The sequence below is a fragment of the Coenobita brevimanus genome, chromosome 14 (assembly GCF_032717465.1).
Source record: "Coenobita brevimanus isolate Jiangsu-jjx chromosome 14, ASM3271746v2, whole genome shotgun sequence".
Classification (NCBI taxonomy): Eukaryota; Metazoa; Arthropoda; class Malacostraca; order Decapoda; family Coenobitidae; genus Coenobita; species Coenobita brevimanus.
Window position 1 is genome coordinate 15,328,571 of NC_136967.1, and position 26,631 is coordinate 15,355,201.

General features: G+C 40.2%; 1 protein-coding gene across 2 annotated transcripts in view; it reads right to left on the reverse strand.

Annotated features, from left to right (window-relative positions):
* Positions 1 to 26,631, reverse strand: part of LOC145419127 (glutathione S-transferase Mu 4-like) — a 64,450-nt gene that overhangs the window by 22,656 nt on the left and 15,163 nt on the right. The window contains exons 2-5 of one of the 2 annotated variants that reach the window (XM_080287377.1): positions 17,367 to 17,492; positions 16,400 to 16,579; positions 15,206 to 15,301; positions 13,056 to 13,609 (exon numbers count right to left, since the gene is read on the reverse strand). In XM_080287377.1, the coding sequence (XP_080143503.1) occupies positions 13,409 to 13,609; positions 15,206 to 15,301; positions 16,400 to 16,579; positions 17,367 to 17,492 (603 nt within the window). In that variant the 3' untranslated portion in view covers positions 13,056 to 13,408. Of the gene's footprint in view, positions 1 to 13,055; positions 13,610 to 15,205; positions 15,302 to 16,399; positions 16,580 to 17,366; positions 17,493 to 26,631 lie in introns of those variants that run through there. The other variant, XM_080287370.1, reaches the window with a different exon arrangement.

Sequence of the window (26,631 nt, forward strand, 5' to 3'; positions counted from 1 at the left end):
CACCTGAAATTAACAATAGTTGTCAGAGCAATCCTGTTAAGCTATGTACTGTATTTGATGCTTAAAATGTATTTCAATGCTTTAAGTATAATCCAAAGACATTCATTATCTACTAATTAAGTATTTTACTCTGCGTAAGGACCAATGATATTTTTCATCATCTCAGAGTGAAGAGTAAAAAGTTCAGAGATTCATTTCATACTTTCAGAGTAGTCACTTTCAAACATAAATTTAAAGTTACTTTTCCAGAGGGCAGATATCAATGTTTATCCCACTGGATATGCTGCACATTTTGTAATAATACAGTGCTAATACCACACCCACACTTGCAATACAATCACTCTCAGTTGGCCTCCAATTCTGCTTGGCAATGAGGCTTTAGCTTCACTATATGGTTGTACATCCATCCATATTTACATACCAGTGCTAATCAACTAACACAAGTAAGCAATACGTGGCAAACCTTAGAGTTTCTAATGATAGTTCACACAACACAACCAGCATTAATCTCACATTCCTGTCCTAAGTGACCAATAATTATTGCTAGTGTCTGCAGGTTAATGGTCATATTGGACAATCACTTGAATTCCTCGAGTTACATACACACATACAAAATTCTGTATATCCCTTACCAACAGCGATCAAGCATGGAATCTTCTGCAGCTGCCTCTCCAAATCTGATTCTGCCACTGTGGCCTGGCAATATCAGATAAACAAAGTAAATTATTTCAACATACATAATTATACCATACTACTCAAAACTTACTGACATCTATATATCTACATATACGGTAACAAATACTTTGTGGTTAGAAATAAAATACAAAAGTATACAAGAAGTGGACAACTCACAGGTACAAAGTCACATGAAGTTCAGAACAGAAACAGACAGAAGGACACTTGCAAAGTACAGTAGTCACCTATAACAGAAACAATTAGATACTATAATAGCTGGAATTATAAATTCCTGTTGAGTAAGAATATTAATTTCTATGTGTAGCACAGTATAACACACACATTATTATTAGCCAGAGAGTGCCTTACTACATATTCCCCCAATTCATCATTATTAATGCATTACTATTACATTTATTATTACATTTTTACACAGATGGATGATGCACTTCCATTATGGACGGGTATGTCTGTTTAACCAGTATAAATGACTTTGACCATAATAATATTATAGGAGAATATTTAGTAAGGGACTCTAAGACAATAATCTCCTTTGATGACAAGTATAATAAAAAAATAATAGTCATAGGTAGCTACTTAAAATTTGAAATTTGTTAACTTTAAGAGCACCAGAGATATGTAGCCATAGTGAATAGATTATTTTTTATTTATAACCTAAAAATTACCTCTTAAGTATGGTAAATATATATATATATATATATATATATATATATATATATATATATATATATATATATATATATATATATATATATATATATATATATTCATTACTATTTATTTCTTGAATTTATCTAAGCAAAAAAGACCTTAAACTCAATTTAAAAACATACCTCCACTACTTTGTACACAGAATTCTCATTATCTTTGAAGTGAGCTATCACAGAAGATATTAAGGCTGGAGCTTCTGGGGTCCTGCTTTGTAGTATAATTTTTGCTTTGAGGAGGTCTTCGTATATCTGTCTTATTTTTCTATTTCGCTCTTCCTTCATCCACTTAAGAATCTGTTCCCCATTCTTAGAGAAATTAGATTCTATTTTGTGCTGAATGTCGATCCCGGTCAGTTCTTCAAAATGGGTGAACATACCTACTTTTTCAAACAGGAAAGGCCACTCATTACGTAGACATATCATACTTTTTATCACTTCTTAATATGTCCTGCCTCTGCAGCTTATAAGTTCCTTTCATTAAATCTGATACTTCATCAGTTGCACTGCTGAGATACTTTTCCTTTAGCAGAATTTTCTTTTCTAATTGTGTTTCTTCGGACTCTCCAGCTGGATAGGTATCTGGCAGATAGTTTATACAACCATATGAATCATGTAATTTTGCTTTTTTTGTTACTTGATATTCATTTTCTTCACTTTCACTGGCATTATCATCTCTTTTCTGTGTAAGTGAGGCTGGATCAGATTTCCTATTAATGTTCCCAAAGCGGACAAGCAACTGTTTCATAAGACTGTCAAACCCCGTTCCTACCACACTTCCTTCAATCTCATCTTGGAAACTTTTGGGGTATTTTTTCAATATCTTTTGGGCCACACATGAGAGCTTTTTTTCCCGGTTTTACTGTTATGTGTGAAATATCTGCAGCTACAAGACGAATCATTTCTCTTCGAGCTTTTGGTGTGGGTCGCATACCCTTTCAAGATATACCATTAAATCCCTCTGTGGAAGTTTTGTCCATGGCACTTCATAGTCTTCAGCCCACGTAGGGCTGACATTTGTCATAACATTTCTTCTTGATGTTGATGCAGCTGCTGTGTGAAGCACCTGTGTTTCACCTTCATTTGAAACAGTAACAGGTGTCTGACACTCAGTCTTTTCTGAAAAAAAAAGTTCCATATTGTAACCAGTGAATAAAATAACTAATGTTATTAAGTAATTCTAAACCAATGGGTCTCGGGTCTTGAGCTCACACAGGCAGCGTATATACATATTATGCCTATGACCCTCCTGAGATGTTCGTGATAGCCTAAAGAATATATGAGGTCTATATTCAACTTGAGGTACCCATTGGTGTGTGGATCTGTTCTTGGGGTAAGGTAACCTGGTCAGCATATCTATGTCTATGGCACTCCTGGCGTCTCCCAGGACCTGAGGTACGCATCGGTGCTCAGGTCTTGAACGCACTTTACTTATGGTACTCCTTTGGTCTTCCCAATAAAAAATATAAATAGGTCTTGTGATCTACCTTGCTTCATTTTGATGTGCATAAAGGGCACAGGAACAGGCTCTCAAAATTCTTTGGCACTCTTTCTGCACACAGCAAGAAGGAATTACAAGTCACGTACTTACAGATTCTATACCAGACCATGGGGTGCCGCATAATTTTTGAAGGCTTGTACATATATAAACACATACATACTGTACAAAATAGTCTACCCTACTCTCAAATATTTATAAGATACAATAATGGCAAAATTTAGCAATATTATGAACTATTTAAGTACAATGTTATGTTTATTTTCTTGTACTGTGCAATTAATAAATACAAATGGTTTCCCAATGCACTCAGTCTTACTTCTGTTACAGTACAGTACTTAAAATTTACTAACCTTTTTTCAAAGAATTCAGTAACCTCCGCCTCTGCATGGGTTTGAGCATGGTTAAATCATCACACTCGAGGTATAACAAGTCATCTGGAGAATTAACACCAACTTCATTATGGAGATGTTCTATTACCTCTGTCAGTAGTGTCGGTGCTAGGTCTGGCAGAACTCCCCTAATAATTTCGTAAATTGCTTCCATTGCTGAAATCCAAGGAAATATGATTAATTAAATTGCTACCACTTTCTAGTAAGAATCATAATGAATCAAAGTTAGCTACTGAAGTTTTAGCTCTCACTGTAAAGCATGCATTGGCCTTTCATTATTCAATGGCTATAATCCTATTCTGTCTGATTTAAACCAATTACTAGTATTATGATAAGGGAAAAAAGACATAGCAAAGAGCTTGTGTAAAAATTAAGATGCCCAAAACAGGTGAGATGCACATAAACAAATGATCAGTAGCCTAAGTTAATAGCTAACAAAAACTGAAAGAAGTCGAACTAATTTCTAAGTCTCCTTGACTAAAATCAGCAGTCAGGTACACAGACTTTCAGAGAAGCCATGGGTATGAGCCTGAAAAACTGATATGACTAACCAAAACTATCAAATTCACCAAATTCAATGTACTTTCTAGTGATGGGCCCACATGAGTACGCAACTTGTGATGTACTGAATTTGTAAATGGTGCCTCGCAGACCTGTTGAATATTTGAGTTAAAATATTGAGGGGAAAAAAATGGAAAATAATCTGGTGTGAAAGTTATACAGCAAGTATACCTTTATAATTGTGTATCAGGATCAAAATTATGAGACTTACTTTCACAGAATAATCACGCATCAGAATCAATTGCACAGGATAATCTAGCATTAGAACCACTTTAAATATAATTTACACTGGACAGTCAGAATCACATTCACTTATACAGAATCAAGCATCAGGATCACAAGTATAAAGAGCATATTTGTATAATTAAGTATTAAAATCACTTACATTGCTAATCAAACATCTCCATAGGATAATCAAGCATCAGGGTCACAAGAATCAGAATCAATCACAAAGTATAATCAAGGTTCTGGTTCACTTACAAACGTGTAATAGACGAGGAGGCTGTATCTTATGCGCAGGTCCACCGCCTCATTGACCACCATGTCCACGTGAGCCTTCTCTTTCTCCGTCTCGCCGCACAGGTTGTATTTGCGGCCGATGTGGTACAGGATGGCGATGCTCTGGGTCAGCTTCACGTCCCCGTCAATGTAGTAAGGGAGCTGAGGGAGCGTGTGGAAACAGGCGTTAGAGACAGAGAAATATATAGACATATATAGTCGTTCGTTCAGAATAATAAATAGTTAATACTTCTCTTTCAGTATTCATAGGTTCTCATCACTAAATCACAAAACAACTGAATGAGCACAATTTATAGAGGTAAGAGACTTGAGGGCAACTCTGGAATAGATGAATAATTGTAGCAGTTTCTTCTTTTGCTGAAGTCGTTGGGCGAGGAAGAATCTCAAAAATATTAACCTACTAAAATGCCTTTAAAATCAATGAAACACATCTAGTCAGTGTAACCAAGAGTATGATTTAATTCTGGGATATGCTGTTTTTTATTATGATGCTTTGAGTAAGCCTATTCATGAGCACATTGAGATATTTATAGTGCACATTTTCTGTCTCATTCAATAATAAACTTTAAACCCTGGATAGGTAGGACATAATAAATTCAGTAAAAAAAAAAAAAATGAAAATTAAGCTCATGTTGTTCGTATGATAAAATTACTTACATTTGGCATAGCCAGGCCAAGCTTGTACTTTTCATCAAACCATTCTTTCTCGTTATCACCCCTGTACACCTTCTCCTGGTACTCCTGCCCTGTGTACTCCAGCAGCAGGCGAATCTGTTGGCCCAGCTGTAGGCACAACACGGCCACCATTACCAACAACTCTTAAATCACGCAGCAAGGGTACACAAGTGAAACACATATTAATACTTCATTTTATGTAATCCTGACATGAGTTTTAATGCATACTCTATCATTCCCCATATGTATTCCCATGTGGACCTGTTTATGTTTTGCTGTGTTGTTGTAGTTACTATATCCTTTTTTATTCTAATTTGGCCTAAAATTGCTGTTTCTTCATCTTGAGTATAATGTAATAGCAATAGATGAACACAAAGTTATGATGCTGGTCACAAAAATTTGCTACGGAAAAGATATAGAGCCGCAACACTGAATTCTCTACCAACGAGGTACGGGAAATCTGGTGCGAGAGAGAAAATCTGGGTCAAGTTGATGTAAAAGAAGTACACATCTTCAAAAAATGTAGAAGTCAGTATGGCTTACCACCACCACTCAGCCTGTGCGAGCCCCTTCTGATCCCCAGTAGGATCTTGTGCATCAACAGCCGTTGATGCACAGGGCAGGGGTCTCACAGCCATACTCTTAAAAATAATCCCTTCTCTAAACTTTCCCTTTCCGTCGAAGGAGTTTGATTTCCATCGGTATCCGAACAGATTCTCTTGGAAGGGAAAGGAAAATGTTCAGGTTGGTAGCCATGTCAAGCTATACCCATCCTGCTGATATTTGGTATAGTGGAGCGTTAGGCTTCAAAACTAATTCATCAAAGCATGCATATTTCGTGCTGGTTAATGAAAGCACAATACATATGAGATGGGAAGGTCGCCATCACATCCATGCTGTTTTTTTGTATTCAGCCATAAATGCCATTCTGGCCAACATCGGCCAACACCGCAGCGGTGCTCGCTTCGCAAGACAATATTTTGATAATCAGTTACGTTCGAGGAGTATTATTATCTTTAATGTTGTTGTTCGTAAGTGTAAGAATCACTTGTTAACGTCCGTCTCATGTACTCGCATAGCGTCGTTCACTTTTTTTTTTTTTCCAGCTAGAAGACATGAGCCGAACCCCCCGTGTGACCTTCATGGCAGATTTTCCTTTTTAGGGCAAATTAACAAGCAAAATTTTTCTTGAAAAGAATCGTCGTGTGACCCTGGGCATAATGTATAAGATTTGTCAGTGTCAGATCATAATTATAAGACAGGATGAATATCGGAGGCAGTACGATGTCTGCTCTTTTTATGTCTGGCTTAACATCTCAGCTGACATGGGTAACACTTCTAAAGAGATACAAATAGCCCTTAAAAATCAGTAAAACGTTGTAAATCGTATTAATAAAACTGTAAAGTACCTTTCATCGACATTTTAAATATACGAGTATTTAAGACAATAAACAACAAAAGAACGCACAAAAACCGGGAAGGGATTTTTGAAGAGACGCGTCAAATGATTCCGTCAAGTTTCAACAATTTCGGCTGCTCGCAGGGAAGACCTTGCCCTTCGAGCAGCTGGGATTTTTTTTTTTTTTTTTTAATACCAATTCAGCGAAGGGTGTCCTGCCCATGCATCTAAAAGGGAAGGAAATGTTTAAGAATACGGACGTTAGTGTCACTCTCCTTCCAGAGCTCACACTAAGAATCCCCATCGTGGTTTGGTTGGTGATTTGTTGGGGGTAAGAACACCATGTATCCATACCAGTTACCAGAAGTCGTCTTGTTTTTCCTATACTTACCAATTAGTGTTCTTTCTAATTGGGATGTTAAGTGTTTGATTGGTTTAAGAGTGCAAGCAAACTATCTTACGTAAATCTCAAGAGTGTCTGTAAATATATTTCCAGAGGAAAGGACAAGGAAGGGGAATACAGAAGCTTTGTCCGTCCCTTATTCTTAGTTGTGTTTTAGTACGAATAATAGGACAGTGCAGAAACTTGCTACGTTTAATGATCGTCGTACAAATCAAAATCTCAATATAGCCACGAGAGGGAATTGCTGACAGGGGTTTTTGTGGGCGAGGACAATGGCAGAGCTGATAGGCCTAATGAAGGACAATGACTTGTATCAACGTTGGTTTGGGTGATTTCGTAGCGCCTCTTTCGCGGCGATTAATCCACCTACAAATTTTATACCTTAATATTCATTTGTATATTACTGATGCAAACTATATATTTATTAACAAGATATAAAAGATCATAGTGTTGAATATTTTGACAAGTGAAAAACGTCTCCTAGTAAGAGGTAGTACGAACTGTCTCATGCCTTACATAATGCTGACCCTTGACCCCCGTGTGATAAGAGACACACCTGTTGATAAGATTATGAATTGAGTCTGGCTAAAACAAGGAGTAGGATTAGGACTGATGCGTGTCGATTACATAAGGGTCATTGTGGCAAGTAATAAATTTTCCCAAGTTCCAGTTTTCCCCTAGAATACGACACTTCGGCAAAGTAGACTGCGTAACGGTTTTTCCTCTGCGATTTATTTTGCATATTACACCGAGATACTGAATTGTATTGTACGGATTTACATAATTTATTTTTAATACGGACACTGATCGTATTGCGTCGGGTTCATAATATCACTGGCCCAGGGAGAGGAGGGGAGGAATTTTAAGCAATAGAATTTTAAATGTGTTATGATTCCTTGGGACTGTCTCGGAAATATTTCTAATAATATATATATATATATATATATATATATATATATATATATATATATATATATATATATATATATATATATATATTCATCATTCGTCTTCTCCATTCTTACCCAGTATCACCCAATAACATGAGATGGGAAGAATGATGCCACGAATCTTAGATCCCGAAGAGGAAATAAATCATTAAAAATAAAAATGAAGCTCACGTATATATAACATCTCACCTCCTTCGACATACTACTATGAGCAGCGGGGCGGCTTACAACACGAATGTGGATGTATCGCGCCGCTGCATCTCCAAGCCAATTCAAGGAGGCTGCGTTTGCAACATTCACTCCCACACAATATAGCAGCTTTGTACGACAGGCAAGAAATATGTGTGGGTTGCGTTATTCCTGCTGACCATAAGCTACCCATGTTTTCATAACTACGGTACAGTACCACAGCCCTAATAATCAGTATAGTACCAAGACCATAATTTCCACAACAACTGACCTATTATACGAAAGTATCAAACAGTAAGATTAATCTTACTCTTTTTTGTGTGTTCATACAGTGTTACCATGTTACGGATAAGGTCTGCCCTTTCTTCTACTTTCCTACAAGAAACTGGGAAATGGTGAAACTTATATTTGTGCCATTACCTGAGAATATATATATATATATATATATATATATATATATATATATATATATATATATATATATATATATATATATATATATATATATATATATACTGTATATACTGTATATAAAGTCTATTCTTTCACCTCACCCCTCGAATATCCCAGTATGCGAAGACAGGAGCCATGGAGAGGGAGGCGTGAGAATGAGGACGAGAAGCTGGGATGTCAGGTGGAGTGAACGTGGTGATGGACAGACACACACTGGGCAGAGCCAGACCTCATCACTGCCCGACTTAGTCCTAGTACACATATCAATGACGGCTTAAATTTCGCCCTCTTTGATATCTGCGGTGATATTGGTTTCTATGGTTTGTAGCGGCTCCCGAGTTGTGCTGCGTCACGGTTAGATGCTACTCTGAAGTATGAATAGTTGCTGGGACGTATCCATTGTTCACGTGTTGGGGTGAGTCTTTGCCCCGATGATTGAGTAAACGCCCCTTAAAATAGCCTAGTTATAAATAATAATAATAACAATAATAATAATTATATCATAATGATCCGACTTCTGTATGTTTCTTTGTTTCTTACCGTAACACAGCAAAAAGCGCTCAACGTAGCGCAGTTTTTGTTAGAGCAAGGTACCGTTAAAATGCTCTAACTTGAAGAATAAAGCAATTTCTAGTTCTGCCGGGCCACCGGTTCCCGAGTGATGACTCATTTCTGGCCTTTTGCTTCAAATTCAGTATTTGCTTTTAGTGGAGGGGATGGATTCCTTCTTGGTCCGGCACTGAAATTACCAGCATGACAAGAGAGAAGAGTGACGTGTTTGTTGTATTATCACTCTCTCGTCTCTCCTTCTTCCCTCTTTATACTCATTAAATTGCATAAGATAATGCTGTAGTATAATTTAGTATAACAGAAAACACTACTATCCTGCTTCTCTCTCTCTCTTTCTCTCTCTCTCTCTCCCTATCCTCAACGGGTGTCGCAGCAGGATAACAATAGCGGAAAATTCCTCGCTCCGTCTCGCTCACAGCATGAGAAATTCAGATTTCTGTTGCCTTTCGAATTAAAATAAGAACTGAATTGACATCGGGCGGCGGCCGCCAAAGGCGGCCCTTAAGCTAGTAATAATAATAATTACAGTAATAATAATATCCATCCATCCATCCATCATCCATCCTACATTGTCCCATGAGGAGCGTAGGAGCCCGGGACTAGGCAAGTTTGTCCTGACATTTAAGATGAGAGTGATCAGCCTCACTCATCCCTGAGTGGCATTACATGCGCAATAAACTCCAACCACAATAATAATAATAATAATAATAATAATAATAATAATAACAATAGCAATAACATTGTGGTAGGTGGTGGCGACCATCATCCACTCACTGGATGTAGTGCTGCCTACTCCTTCCTTAGCCTTTATCATTCTTTTTCTGTGCCTGCCCTCCTCTCTTCCTATTTCTCCCATCTTTCCTGTCACTTCTTATTGCTTTTCTTTCCTTTACAGGTGGCTTTACATTGAGTGACAAGCCTAATGGTTTCCTGTAAGCCAAGAAACCATTTACAACGCTGGGTGGTAACCATATAACCAAACCATACATGCTCCCTACGTGTCAACAAGTGGGTTGGTGGAGGGTTAGTGCCCCTCCCCGTAAAACAACTAACTCAAAGTCAAGTGGCCAGCTCTTACGGGATTATGGCGTCTGGCAGTAGGTAGGTAGGTAGGCAATAACATTTTTTCTTGCAACCTTTCTTATTAATACCTTCACCATTGTAGATGCGTGAACACCTTTGGGAGTGGCCTGATAGTAACTCTTCATATGGTAATTCACTTTAGCGAAGACTATATTGTTTCGCATATATCTAGCACATCTGTATTTGTTCTTATCTCTTCTACTTACTGTATGGTACTAATTTTATGGCTCCACCAGTGAATGCTAACTTGGGGCAGAGTTTGTTCAACAATGCTATGAAGTGAGAAAAACGCCCTCAGTAACAGCTTGTTTATCTTGTTTTATTTCTGTCTGTTTGTCAATCTGTGTGACATTGTACTTGTTGTCTGTATGTCTGTGTGTCGTTCTTCTTGTTCTTTGTCAATCTGCGTGTCATTCTGGCAATTGTCAGTCAGTTTGTGGGTCATCATGCCTATAAATGTCAATCTGTGAATCCATCTGCCTGATGTCTGTCAATAAGTAAATCATTCTGCGTCGTGTCTGTCAGTAAAAGATCATTCTATCTGGTTTCATTCAGTAGTTGGGTATTGCTCTGTGACAGTAATTGGGTTATCCTGACTGCTCTGTCAGTCTATCTGCTGTCGAATTCCTAAACGAGTGGAAAATCCAACTGTCAAGCGACAGTCGATTTCCTTTCCTTCATTTTCCCCTTCTCCTCCCCCCCCCCCACTTCTAATCCACCATACCTCTTTTCTTTCTTTTGGTCCCAAGCATAGAGGTAGGATTAGGGTAGAGGCGGCGTGAGAAGGCTCCGGTGAAGCCAGAGAACTGTCAAACGGCCATATTGGTCAAGTCAAGAGGTCACGGCAACACCTACCTGACTTGAAGAAGATTGCTGTGCACTTCTACCTCTATGGCTGTTCTTGAGGTTTTATTCACATTACAAGACAAACTTATCTTCACCACTTTAGAAAGTCATATGTCTGCCAGTGACCCTCTGCACAACCACCTTGTCTTACTTATCAAAGCAGTCGCAGAGACAATATTTACAAGTGCGGTATTCCTATGCAGGAAAGCACTTTACAGCAAGAAATATTGCCTTAAAAAATGTCAAGAGTAGGACTGCTATGAATAAGGTAGTACTGTTTAGTGGTTTATGAATAATGCATGAGTAAATAATTTGTTGCCATATAAAGTCTCAAATGTATAAACGGTTGTTTGTATATCCTTTTAGGTTAGTATGCAAATATAGATAAATAAATAAATAAAGATAATACATATTTTTTTCTGTTTGCAACTAAGAAAACACTCGCGCCTGGTCAGCAGAACCAAGTCAGACAGCTGTCAAAGGGGTCGCCGCCATGTTGGTCGAGTCAGGTCTGTCGGCTTCACTGACCTACCCTTGGTTAATCCCTTATGCCGCCTCTACCTACTCCTACCTCTATGGTCCCAAGGATGAATGACGAATAAAAACTTCAGTCAGATGTATGATAAACACTGCACCGATAGCTGTGGCACAGTCGAATTATCTGGAAAAAACTAGGCTACAAAGGTTTAGCAAATATGTCGTTGGTCGAGGCCAAACTATTCTGAATACTGTACTCTTGGTGTACACTTTTTACTCTAACATGGTTCAAATGTTTGTCATTTTGCAGTTTACTTCATGAAGCTGAGTGGTAAAATAAGACAATTATATGACGCCACATCCATTCTATAGCACTTATTTGTGACTAGGACCATTTTCTAATGTTAATCTATTCATATAGTTCAACATTACAGATGAGGAGACGGTAATTTTTGACCAAGTTATAGTAAAAAGAGTATAACACTGTGCTATCAGCAGCAAAAGTCCTGTAGTCTCTCACGGCCTCTCTCAGTGGACTTTATTTGCTAATCTCTTGCATCCGAAGCAAACCACAAAGATGTCACTGATCCGTGGCCATGTAAAGCCGTCACTGTTAGTCGTTACGGATTCACCAGACGAAATTTTCAAAGTCTATGGAGAAGTGGGAGAGGCCAAACGACTCTCTCTCTCTCTTTTTCTCTCTGCAGTTGTGTCTGCTTCTGAATGTTAAAGTTAGAGGCTATAAACATTATTCTATAGGAAGGCTTATACAGTGCAAACCGGATAAGCATAAAATAATGTTATATAACTTAAAACTGCTATGTGTGTTCTATCAGCACTGATCAATAACTGCCTTATCTCTAGGCAAGGAAAATCGAGACACAGAAAAAATAATTATGTAAGCAATCATCACCATCGTCTTCATCTGCAAGAACATCAGCATCATCATCATCATCAGCAGCAGCAGCAGCACCAGCAGCATCTTAACCTTTTCCCATGATGCGTTACCACCATAATTATTCTCCCCGTACTAATTTACCACAGCTCTCATTCCAGATGAGTTTGAAAATTTCGTAACACCTCTTCTCAGCTACTTATCCTGCACATTACACATCAGTATCCTCTCCTATTTCACTGATGGAAGATACACATCCATATTACATCGAAAAAAAAAGAAAAAAAAGAATACAAGGGAATGTTAAGGTGTTATATGCAAAATAAATCGCTAGGAAAGATGTACTACGAAGCCTCCCATGACACCTAGAATATGACCCATAGTTAAGTCTTTCTAGTCCATTAGCTGCAGAGATTTTATTATTATTATTATTATTATTATTATTTCTTCATGGTCCCATTTTCTACGATGTTGTCTTTTTATATTTCATTCCTTCTACCTCAGACCATTTCACTGAACTTTGGAGAGAACCCTGTTATTTAATGGATCAAAATAATTTCTGTTATCCTTTTCACTACGAGATATTCCCCCAGTCTGAACAGAAGAGTTTGGATATTGCAGGAATAAAATATAAACAAGATGTCGGTTATATTAAACAGGTTAAGACTGAATAATGGTATTCTGTATTATCATCCAATGTATTTACAGACTGTCTCAAAACAACGAAAGGTCCAGTGCAACAGAAAGAGATCTTGTACGTGTAAATGCAGCAGTAATTATGGCGTCAGAAAAGGTAATACTTTTGGCATATTATGTAAAGATGTACATTATTAAGCTAAAACATTCGTAAGAGAAAAGCAGTTATGGTAAATAGTATATATATAGATAGTTTATTCAAATTATTCATGAAACTTATAACTCTCGGGGAATGATATGATGGTCAAAGAAAATACATAACAAGCAAGGTAGCTCTTCATTCTCGTACTTAAGGTAAAAGATTACGAAATAAAGTCTCAGCTGCTACTCTTAGCAACAGGTTCTAAGCAAATAAAATCTATTTACTAAGCTCATTATTTTCGATATATTTCAAATCATTTACTGGATGTCAAATTTCGCTCCAAGACCGTTCAGAGGCTTGCTTATAAACCTGGGGGAGGCCATGTACTTCTTGATGGCCGGCAGTTCCTCGAAGCGGCGGTGAAACTGCTGAAGGTTGTTGAAGCTACTGAGGCAGGATGGGTCCATCTTCATGTGGATGTCCAGGAGTTCATAGATGATGAAGTCCGCCACCGTGATCTGAAGGAGGCGACAGCAGGGGTGTTGGTAAGGTCGTATCTAAGTTGTATGCTACCCTAAGCTTTACGCCGTTCAGAGCAAGTTTTCTGTCAGTTGTCTCGGTTTTGCTTTCTCTGTTTATGAGGCTGTTATATATATATATCTATATATATATATATATATATATATATAGATATATATATATATATAGATATATATAACAGCAGGATCGCACCATCAGTCACGTTCGCGTGGGGTGGAAGGAGGAAGATACTGACCCATCACTAGCAAAGCCGCCAGACAGGGAGTGCAGGATGAACATCTCAATAGTTAGGTAGTGTATCGTCGTGGCCACACCAGTGTCTATGGTAATATTATTATTTCTTCAGCATAATAATGATATGCACATAATATCTTAGCCTAATGAAAATAATTAGTTGTTCTTACCCACTCATACTTCTCTATTCATTCACATGAAGGTCATTTGATAGGCATTTCAGTACAGTACATACAATTAATTTAGTCCAGTAAGTATTTACCACGACGGTACATTTATCCTCACACTTACTGCGTATGAGACTGCAGCAAATTAATTCATACTGCATGCTACTATTCATGTTTCAAGTCTATGACCTCGATGAATAATTATGAATTCATAGATGAAAAAGCATCCACCGATATCTCCCCCAGCGCCTGTACCACACAACTCAGATCACCACCTAAATTTAATCATCTCATCCTTGGCCCATGACCCACATATCCACAAAATTTCATTGAAATCCATGTATATCTGTTTTAGATATTTTGTGGACAAACAAACAAACAATGAGGGGTGAATGCATAACCTTCTCCAGCTTCGTTGAGGGAGGCAAAAAGCATCATTTAACAACTTTTGAAAGGTATGGTTTATCTCCATGGTGCCGCCTCCCTAACGAGGAAGTGTCTTGAAAAAACTTGCAGTGATTAAAGCCTGTCTTACATAGTTTATCCTAATTTCTTAGGGAACATCTCTAACTACACAAGATCTCCCATTAGATTAATTAAATCGCTTGAATGTTTGTTACTAGAACAATGAAAAATCCGTCATCGGTGTGAAATAATTCAGTTCATTTTCATGTTCCATGCTATAAGCTACATGAAAATAGTTAAGCCACAAAAACGTCGTATTCATAAAGTATCCATCCTAAAGGTCTGCATTAATTCTTGAAAATGACGTGTGTATAATATGATTTCTTTAAACTTTTATCTTCATTCATACGGCTGCCAAAAACGTAAACCAAACTAGAATCAATAACAAAGTGAAAAAATAACACCAGCCAAAGTGATTTCTAGTTCACTCATTCGATGGTTTCTTCACTGTAAAAATAGGCTGTAGAAAGTTCGTTCTAGCCTGACAAAAACTCTTAACTTCTTTCAGCTCAGTCAGTGAACAGTTGTAGTCATACTGGAGGACTGACTCGACAAATAACCAAGGAGACTCATTACAACCTCACGACTAAGGCTCACTGATTATCATGCAACCACAACTTAGTATTCAGGTTGTTGGAATGGCCCTGTTCTGTCAGGGGAAAACATACCGACTCAAGGGTTCTTAATTAATATGGCCCCGGAACTCACCTTGTCGCCAATGAACCACGTCTTGCTGCAAAGGTAGTCTGAGAGCACCTTCAGGTAATCTTGCAGTTCTTTCAGGTATTGTTCCTTCTGCGTGTCCTGTGAGTGTGGGGACGTGCAAAAACAAATGCAGATAGATTAATGGTAGTGAAGTATGAAAATAATGTATAAAATGTACGTGTACATTTTGTAAAAAAAAAAAAAAAAAAAAAAAAAAAGTTGGTTCACAGAGAGGTTATCAACTCTCATGTCGGGACAACTCTGTTCTTGGTGACGCCAGACGAATTAATTCAGCAAAGAATGAATCATAGGAGCCTGGAAGAGTTAACAGTAGCTTGTGTATGGATGGTACGTCTGAAATACAAAGTGATGTGAAATGGCAAACCTCCAGCAAGAAGGAAATACTTTATTAGTTGGTCGAAAAGGACGCATGAATTTAGGGAATAAAAAAAGAACATCGTAAGGATCATATGCTATAATAGTATTGAGGCCAGACAAGGCAGAGAGTGTAGCACGTCTGCAGAAGTTATCCAGTATCAGACGTAATGGAGTCATAGGAGAGATGAAATGAAGAAACAGCACAGGAATCATCGAGAGTGACAGTGAAAGTAAAAGTCTGTGCTAAGTTCAGCGTTATCAGTGGAAGATACAGCAATAGATCCACGTGAGTAGTTTTGAAGAGGAAAGAAGAGGTAAACTGTGCGTACAAATTTGGGGTAGATATCAGAAGAAATGGGAATAATTTATAGTGGAAAGTTGATTACATGATTAAAATTACTCAATATGTTTTTTGACAAGAGGGTCAGCGAAAATCATGTTAGGCATGGACCCTGAAAACGATGCCGACTTGGCAAATATATATTACGTAAATCATTTGTATTGATGTGCATGCAACTGAAGCACCTAATGTTTGGATTAATAACGGACCTACATATATGAATGTATATCAGAATAATCATGTAACAGAATCACCGAAATTCTACTGATTAAGCAATCACTTATATTGGGAAGAATTATTCCTACAAATGCAAATCAGTTTTACCGAGGAGATACAACAGTTTTGACCTGTTATGGACCCTGCTCAGGTGTAGTGGACAGAAATTGTTGTACCTGCTCAAAAAATACTTCCATATGTGAGTATAAATCTTCCATCTGAACAATACACGTCACTGTGAAATGAAGACACGGATCACTTACATAGGTCTCATAGACGAGGATGATGTACTTCATTCGTAGGTCAATCGCCTGGTTCACCAACATGTCTACGTGGGCCTTCTCTTTTTCTGTTTCGCCACACATGTTGTACTTGCGGCCGATGTGATACATAATGGCACTGCTCTGGGTCAGCTTCAGGTCCCCGTCAATGTAGTACGGGAGCTGAGGGCGAGAGTGAGGTGAATAAATAACAGTAACAACTCACTCTGATGTCGCAACGATTAAAGGCAGATGAATCGGAGACTCTCCCCAAAATATTGATCTGTAAACTTCATACCGAAAATATTATTTGAATTACATTATCATGGCGGGTTACTGCCAGCCATACAACCCATTTAAAAAGTTCTATGCAGCCTTTCGGTTCAACACTTAGAACTCTGCTGTCGTCAGGGTTCCATATCTGGGAACTCTCTCTCTCTCTCTCTCTCTCTCTCTCTCTCTCTCTCTCTGTATCCTCTATAATTATATATATATATACAGTATGTGTGTGTGTGTGTGTGTGTGTGTGTGTGTGTGTGTGTGTGTGTGTGTGTGTGTGTGTATTTATTTGGGGTTATTTCACTGACTATAATGAAAATGCATATTATAATAAGAATACAACCTAAATTGCATTTGTGCAATGCAATTAAACTGTTTTCATACAAAATCCATAAATATAAAAACTGAATATATTAGGTTGAAAAAAAAAAAAAAAAGTGATCTGTAAAATACAAGAAAATGATCCAATAAAAGAGCATTAAAGTCCACCACAACCGACAATTATTACTGACTTGGCTGTGTGTGTGTGTGTGTGTGTGTGTGTGTGTGTGTGTTTAAGAAGATATATATCGGTAAAGTACATTTTTGTAAGGTATATTATTGTCCAAAGTAGTACTGATTCACCACAAGAGTATCAGCTCAGCATAATATACCTATGTGTTTATATAACTAAAATAATTAAATGACTTACGTTTGGCATATCCAGACCTAGGTTGTACTTGTCACTGGCCCACTCCGTCCCTGTCTGGATGGAGTACACCTTCTCCTGGTACTCCTGCCCCGTGTACTCCAGCAACAAGCGGACATGTTGGCCCAGCTGCCGGCACAACACACAAACCAATTATAAGGGTTGCATTCTCAGGGCCTTGTGCTTAGTGGCATTGAAGGTTCAGTAGCACCTTTTTCTTAGCGATTTGTTTTGCATTATTTCGTCTTAAGCCACTGAGCGCGTGGAAGCCCTTTTCTGCATACAGTAATTTTTCTATACGATAACGATTTTATTCAGCTTTGAAGATTTTTTTTTTTTTTTTTTAGTGGAAGGTTTATATTGACTTAATAACACTCTTCAGTTGAGAGACCATTCTTAAGTTGAATATAATTTCCTGGTAGCAAGAAGGATAAAATAGAAAAAAATGTCATCCCGATTCTGGGGGTTAATATTTTCTTGACTGTTATATAAATTTCTTTAATATCGAAGTGGTCTGCGTTTATGTCACATGAAACGGTAATGATATGTAAGGTGCAGAATAAGTCTCCAAGAAAGTGGTGTAAGGAAATTATTATTCTCTGTTCTCGGTTTTCCAAGGGAGTGTGAGGAAGGGAAAGTGCACAAACCTCCAATGTCTCATGTTCTTCCTATAAAATCAAACCTAAGGTACGATATGACTGTGAATGCCCCCGCCTCTGTAAACTGAGGAAGATCTTGTTTTGCTAGTCCCTGTTATCTTCCTCTAGAACACGGCCTGCAACAGTCGGTATAACATCCAGGTTTCTTATCGCTACGTGAACAGAGACAAGGAGGAAAACAAACTGTCCCCATCAGTTTGACAGACCAAGAATAGATCACTGGGTCTTCCAACTGCAAGTTGATTATAATAATCAATGCACCACCAGCTAAAAATATTGCCAAAGATCTTGAGAATATCAGGATCAGGATGAGATACGAGGTATTCACATAAACTGTCAAATATTCATTTATTATTATTATTATTATTATTATTATTTTTTTTTACATCCGCGACGCAAGAAGTGAGAGAGGTTGTTAGGTTTTAGTGAGTGTGTGTGTGTGTGTGTGTGTGTGTGTGTGTGTGTGTGTGTGTGTGTGTGTGTGTGTGTGTGTGTGTGATTAAAAATACATATATATCCGATTTTAATCAAACTTTATGGAAGGATTTGGGGTCAGCCTACGTGTAAATCTATTGTTTTTCAAAACAATGGGTCAAAATTTGAGGCCACAGGGAAAGGTCAAATTTAGCAGTTTTTTATCCGATATAGAACGAACTGCAGAAGGGTTGGGAATAAGAAAAGAATAAAAGGATTCAGTTTTGAGAACCAGTCAAAGATCAGGGTCACAGAGAAAGGTCAGAGGCCAAGGTTACAGGACGAAGTCAGACAAGAACGAAGGGATTCAGTTTTGAGGTTCTGAGAACAATCAACCAAAGGTCAAGGTCACGAGCCCAGGTCGAATTTGGACCTGAGTGATTGTGTGTAATTACGAGTAACTGCAACTGTTTGATCTGCTCTGGATCCAGTTTGGTGGCTGAGTTGAGAATCAACCAAAAGACCTACTGTTCTTAAGACAAGAGACCAAAGGTCAAGGTCATTGGCAAGATCAACTTAAACAGTTTTTATCCATTGTAAACTAAACTTTGTGGAAGGCTTCAGGTAAGAACAAGACTAAAGTGATTCGATTTAAGTAACACCCAAATTCAAGGCCGCAGGGAAAGGTCAGAGGTCATGATATCTGGGCAAAGCCAATTAAAACAGAGATATTCTTATTTGAACCAAAATTGGTAAAGTGGTTGGTTAAGGGTTAGACAAGAATGAAGTACTTCGATTTTGAGAGTAATCTGCCGAAGGTCAAGATCACAGGACCTTTCTCCCAGATGGTGGCAATGGGTAGTTTCTGCATTCTATGAGTGCTCCTTCTTGTTTGTATTTAGTTTTTTTTTTTTTTTCTTGTTTTTTTTTTTTACCATTGAGTAGAAGCCCCAACATTCTGGGAAACGTTGTCTGTGGAGGCCAGGCAGGAATGGGTATATGTGTCCAGAGGGATACACTGACACATACCTGGTGCAAAAGTTATCCTACTGGTTATAACTATGAACATAGTAAGAAGGTATAGTACATGAGGAAATTGGGTGCAAATGCAGCAGAAAAGGTTCAAGTTTGTCGTTCATTTGTAATTTCTTTTTACAGTTTTCTTTTTAGTTGATGATGAAGAAAACGAGCTCATAGGGTACACTTGTCAGTTGTCAAGAATGAGTTCCCCCAGAGTGCTGGGGCTTGGACTGAATAGTAAAAAAAAAAAAAAAAAAAAAAAGTAGCCAGCGTATGAATGATGTTCGGTGTCATATAGGACCGAGGATGGAATAATTTTTATAATGAATGTTTTTATCTATATCAGATATTTTGTTTGCTATAATTTCTGTCCATATTAATCAGGATTATTAGAGGAGTTCTATTTTCTTATGAACTTTGTTCCTGTTCAGTGCTTCGTACTTGAGTTGATTATCTCTTTCTAGTATGATCGTTTGGGACAAGGACCGAGTGTTCTGTAGGTGTTTCGAAACGTTTTTTCTTGTGCTTACTGTAGCATCTTAAGCCTGAATTAATTCTTGTAATTCTGGTGTAATCGTGTCTTCAAAGGCTATTATAATAGATAAATGAATATATGAAATATTTTTGTAGCCTATGTAGCTGTCATGAAATGGTACGATTTGAGGGCGAATAATGTAACCTCTTATGGGCGGGCAACTTATCAATTATACCACCGTGTGGGGCGGCATATGTTCGGAAAAGTAAAGTATTAAGGAATAAGCCTAAACATGCATAAATCGATGAAAATGGATGAAAAACGAGGGTAAGAGATGTTACATGCGTGGTAATTAAGGTGACCAGAGTCCCGCTTTTAGGCGGGACAGTCCCGCTTTTTGGACGTCCGTCCCGCTTTTTTAATTGTGACTAGAATAAGGACCCATATACATACATATATATGTATATGGGTCCTGACTAGAAAATCCCGCTTTTTGAGCAAACTGTCGTAATTGTCCCGCTTGTAGGAACTTACTATTGCATTAGATATATCATGATCTTCTTTTATGAAATTAAGGTGAATTAGAAAAATTATGCATAATCCTAACCAAATGAAATACCGAATAAAATGCCCGCCGCCGGACCACCCACCCCGCCACCCCCCACCCCACCACCGGGCCATCACCACCCCACCACCCCAGGAAGAGACAACGGGGGGGCTAATGACCCAGGGCAAGAGGGTCACCCGCCCACTACTGACCTGTGCCTCTTTTCCCCGCAACTGCCCCGACACCAGGTGAACCAGGTTCGGAAACAACCTCGCAGGCGGGGACAACCATCGACAGCAGTGGGGTGGGACTGAGCAAGAATCAGTCCCTAAAGTAGCCGCAGCGAGAAATGAACGCTGTGGTGGGGCAGCCGGGATGACCTGGGATTCCCCCACACTAGCCATATCTACATGTCACCGACCATCGGCCACCGCTGCAGCCCCGCTCCATGATCCTTACCCTGTGTCTCTGGCTTTCTCTTTCTCTCTCGGTTTCTATATAAACTGGTGTATTTCCGAAACTAATTATGAAATTATTATGACTTTTGTTCCACACCACCTTTGAGGTAAAAATCAAGGAGAATTTTCTGTATAAAGGTTTCCCCCCCCTCCTAAATGTGGCATATGAGCGGGGGAGTGCGGCCTTGCCGATACCTCCGCCTGACCTATAATTATACACTCGCCAGAACTGCCCTGCCCTCAGACAAGGGGGGGGAAACCTTTATACAGAAAACTCTCCTTGATTTTTACCTCAGTGGTGGTGTGGAACAAAAGTCATAATAATTTCATAATTAGTTTCAGAAATACAGCAGTTTATATAGAAACCGAGAGAGAAAGAGAAAGCCAGAGACACAGGGTAAGGATCATGGAGCAGGGCTGCAGCGGTGGCCGATGGTCGGTGACATCCTACCTCTATGGTCGGTGACATGTGGATATGGCCACAGTGGGGGAATCCCCGGATGACCGGCTGCCCCACCATAGCGTTCATTTCTCACTGCGGCTACTATAGTAACATTTTGGCGACGGTCATAGTTACACCCCTCAAGGGCAGGAGGCCCTTCAGTGAGCCACGAGGTGTCCCCACCTCTGCCACGTCCAAGGTAAGAGGCCCTATAGAGAGCCACGAGGGAGTAATACCCTCTGCCACATACACAGTGAGCCACGAGGGAGCAATACCCTCTGCCACATACACAGTGAGCCACGAGGGAGCAATACCCTCTGCCACATACACAGTGAGCCACAAGGGAGCAATACCCTCTGCCACATACAGGGCAGGAGGCCCTTTAGTGAGCCACGAGGGGCCAGTACCCTCTGCCACATACACAGTGAGCCACGAGGGAGCAATACCCTCTGCCACATACACAGTGAGCCACGAGAGAGCAATACCCTCTGCCACATACACAGTGAGCCACGAGGGAGCAATACCCTCTGCCACATACAGGGCAGGAGGCCCTTTGGTGAGCCACAAGGGGCCAGTACCCTCTGCCACATCCACAGTGAGCCACGAGGGAACAACACCCTCTGCCACGTCCACAGTGAGCCATGAGGGAGAAATACCCTCTGCCACATATAGGGCAGGAGGCCCTTTGGTGAGCCACGAGGGGCCAGTACCTTCTGCCACATCCACAGTGAGCCACAAGGGAGAAATACCCTCTGCCACGTCCAGGGCAAGAGGCCCTATAGTGTGCCACGAGGGGCCAGCACCCTCTGCCACTCCAAGGGCAAGAGGCCCTAGTAGAAAGCGAAAAGTGGGTCCCAGGGTAAAGCAACCTGGAGCCACGGCTGTGACAGAGACAGGAGACAGAATCGCTTCCATGCTGCCCTCCCTGTATGTAGGAGAGGACACGGTCTCCGTGTGCACTCCACCCTCCGCGTTCCCCTGTGGCAATAGCTTGACACCACCCAGGAGAGTTGCCCCGAAGGTGTCACCAGAGTGGAGGCAAAGTCCGAGCCCGGACCTGCCTCCCACTCCTGGGGGATTCTTGTCTTCTCCAGGCCCCAGCAGGAGACGAGGCCGCAGCCCAACCCTGACGGCGCGTCCCCTGGCAGACCACTGCAGCCCCAGGACCCCCAGGCGAGCCCAGCAGCCTATAAGTGAGGGTAACACTGACCCCCACACCCCGCGGAGCCACCGACGCCAGACCCGCCTCCTCCAACTGTTTGGCCCCAGCCCCGAGGGCCACCTCCCAGGTTGAGGCCCCCAGACAAGCGGGCCTCCCTGCACCCCACCGACGAGACCCTGAGGTAAGGGTCTACCTTCAGATCGAGGCCCCCAGACAGGCGGGCCTCCTTGCACCCCACCGACGAGACCCTGAGGTAAGGGTCTACCTTCAGGTCGAGGCCCCCAGACAGGAGGGCCTTCCTGCAACTCACTGACGGACCGGACCCGGGCAGTGACTCCCCTGTGGGTAGTGTGTTGCCCGCCACAGGCAGAGTCCCCCTGAGGTCCTTCCCCTCAAACAGAGTGACAGAGTGAATTAACCCAGGAAACATGGGTAAATCAATGACACCCCTTAGACCTAAGTAAACCCGAGAAAGAGGAACAGTGAACAGTGACAGAGTGACATAGTGTGATCCATATGAAACCAGCAGCTAATGTTATTTAACCCAACAAACTCACATGTCCCTTGGAGGAAAGTAATTCAATAATAATAAGTAAAGTACTATCACCCTCCCAGAATAAAGGAACTTCCCGTAAGTGTGAATGACGGTCAGGTGCGTGGGAGAACCAAACCCTGAGAAGAGTGTCACCACGGCTAGTTAACTGAGTCGAGTGTCATGATCCGCACCCTGTCTTTCTTATAGTAATATTCCTTCCCCAGATACTTAATCTTGTGTATTCCTCTTGCTACTGTGAATATAGATATTTTGGGTTTTAATGAAAGACGATCATCCACACTTATAGAACCAAAAGCCATTGTTATATGTGATCATATCATGTGTTGAGTACAGTTGTATCTCGTGTCATCCCAACCTAGCTCTGTGTCCCTGTATCCAATATCCTAAATATCACTCTGTATCATATTGTAACGGTTTTAGAATTAAGGCAATAGATGTGTTAAGGTATACTGCCTATGGTCCTTTCACCGCAAGAAGTCCGTTCAGGGTGGGGCCCACCTGGTGAATCACCTCTAGCGATGCTGCCAAATCAACCATAGTACATGCCTCTCTCTCTCTTATTTCCCATCTATGTGCTATTTGAAATTGTTTTTTATATTCTGTATATAATAAAGGAAGCTATATAGTACACTGAGTATCACTTTTTAGAATTATAACAACGATTTGAATGAATTCTACGACACGTGGCAGCGCTTTTTTCCCATGTTGCCACGCCGAGGTCGGCGAGGGACCCAGGGTCAGAGAGAGGATTAGGCCTACAGGGGAAACCTCTTAAAAATAAAACGCGCCTAGACTTTTACCTCATAGGTGGTGTGGAAAAAGAGTTGAAAATAAATAATAAATATATATATACATATATATATATATATATATATAGAGAGAGAGAGAGAGAGAGAGAGAGAGAGAGAGAGGGAGAGAGAGAAACAGGTGAGATGGGGGTAGGTAATGAGACAGAGTGATAATCCGATAATTGGTGGTCAAATTGGCAACGTCGCACTCGGGGGAATTCCAACTTCTGCCACACCCTGAACGGACTTCTTGCTGCGGAAGGACCATAGTTTTTATGTCCTGTTCCTTTGTTGGTGCTTTACTTCTGGTCCGGAAAGAGGACCCTGCTCAGTCGCTAGTGTTTTTAGGGCGAGGAGTCGACCTAAAAACACTCAGCATAACACCGAATTATTAAAATCTACCTATCTAAGATAAGATCTGTAATGTTCACTAGATGCTAACTTTGGTCGACTCATTCACTGTACCGTACGGTATGTTCGGAATTTGTAGGAGACGTTAGTGTTTGATTAGCAGCCTCAGTTTGAGGTGTAGCGCAGCAGCGGTCGCCGTCACATTATAAAAGTCTGTCTCAGGAAAGACGAGGGTAGAATATCGTCTATTTTACTCCAAAGTCACTGTCAAAGGTCGAAGGCATCTGATTTAACGACCTGTGGGAATACAGGCTGGCCAGGGACAAGGCCTGAGGGCAAGAGGCACACACACACACACACACACACACACACACACACACACACACACACACACACACACAAAATGAATGAATGGGTATAAGTGACCCGCTATGCTCACAGGTCAATATGAACTATGGTTCCTGTTTTTGGATGCATTTTTTTTTTTTTTTTGAGTTACGAAGCGCTAAAAATAATGTATATTTAGATTTAATAGCATATTATTCCTTTTATTTTACTTTTTTTTTTTTTTTTTGAGCTTGATTCGCCTGTCATCAAGAATCTGTAAGTTCAATCAGAGCTGGATATCCATATTCTCATTTCATCAACGGACTTACAAGGTACGTACTTATTATACATGTCATCAAAATATAGATACCTTTATAAGCAATATAGCTTGGTGCATTCATGTTATGTGTCGGTGTGGTGTGGTGTGGTGTTGTGTTGTGGTGTCGCACGTTGTGTTGTGTTGTGTTGTGATGTCGCTCGTTGTGTTGTGTTGTGATGTCGCTCGTTGTGTTGTGTTGTGTTGTCGCACATTGTGTTGTGTTGTGTTGTGTTATGTTGTGGTGTGGTGTCGCACGTTGTGTTGTGTTGTATTGATGTCGTACGCTGTGTTGTGTTGTGTTGTGTTGTGTTGTGTCGTGGTGTTGCACGCTGTGTTGTGTTCAGTTGTGGTGTCGCACTTTGTGTTGTGTTGTGCTGTGGTGTCGCACGTTGTGTTGTGTTGTGTTATGTTGTGGTCAGGCTTGGGTCCGAGTACATGGACTCGTACTCGTACTCGTACTTAAGTACACAATATAATGTACTTGTACTTGTACTTGTACTCGGGTTTAAAATTTCCGTAGTACTTGTACTTGTATTTGTACTCGGACTCAAAGTACTCAACAATTTTACGAGTACTTTCGAGTACAACCATGATATATAAAAGTGGTGAGGGTAACAATGGTGTGTCCTTGGAGAGGCCAGGTGGCCTGGGTTGGTGAGTCAATGAGGTCAAGTGGTATTACAGCCACGCCCACTAACTCCTGATAAGCTACTTTTAATATGTTAGCACCTTGGTACTAATTGCAAGGAGCGAAAAACAGCTGCCTGGACATTATATACCTACATACACACAATAAACTGCTGAAAGCAATTGAGGTTAAATCACTAAAATGTACTCGTACTTGGATTCGAGTACAGCACAAATGTACTCGTACTTGGACTCGTATTCAGTTATAAAACGGAGTACTTGTACTTGTACTTGGATTCGTGATACCGTGATGTAATCGTACTTGAACTCGAGTACAGAAAAATGTACTCGAACCCAAGCCTGGTTGTGGTGTGGTGTCGCACGTTGTGTTGTGTTGTAATGTGACGTCGCATGTTGTGTTGTGTTGTGCTGTGGTGTCGCACGTTGTGTTGTGTTGTTGTGTCAAACGTTGTGTCGTGTTGTGCTGTGGTGTCGCACGTTGTGTTGTGTTGTGTTGTTGTGTTATGTTGTGTTGTGTTATGTTGTGGTGTGGTGTCGCACGTTGTGTTGTGTTGTATTGTGATGTCGCACGTTGTGTTGTGTTGTGTTGTTGTGTCGCACGTTCTGTTGTGTTGTGTTATGTTGTGGTGTGGTGTCGCACGTTGTGATGTCGCACGTTGTGTTGTGCTGTGTCATGGTGTCGCACGTTGTGTTGTGTTCAGTTGTGGTGTCGCACGTTGTGTTGTGGTGACGCACGTTGTGTTGTGTTGTGTTGTTGTGTCGCACATTGTGTTGTGTTGTATTGTGATGTCGCACGTGGTGGACAGCATGGACGCGTTTGATATGGCATGTATTCGCAGAATTGTCACATCATTTTATGAGAGAGGTGAAGTTCCGAATTTGGATCACATTTTAGCGAAGGTAAAGGAGGATATTAATTTTAAGGGATCAAGAGCAAGCCTTCACAGACTCCTGAGAAAGAATGGATATACTTTCAAGAAATCAGATAAAGGACGACAAATTCTGATGGAACGACGTGATATTGCTTTGGCACGAGCAGTTTATCTAAGAAAAATACAAGAAAACAGAGAATCAATCAACCCACGGCAAGAGATTTACATAG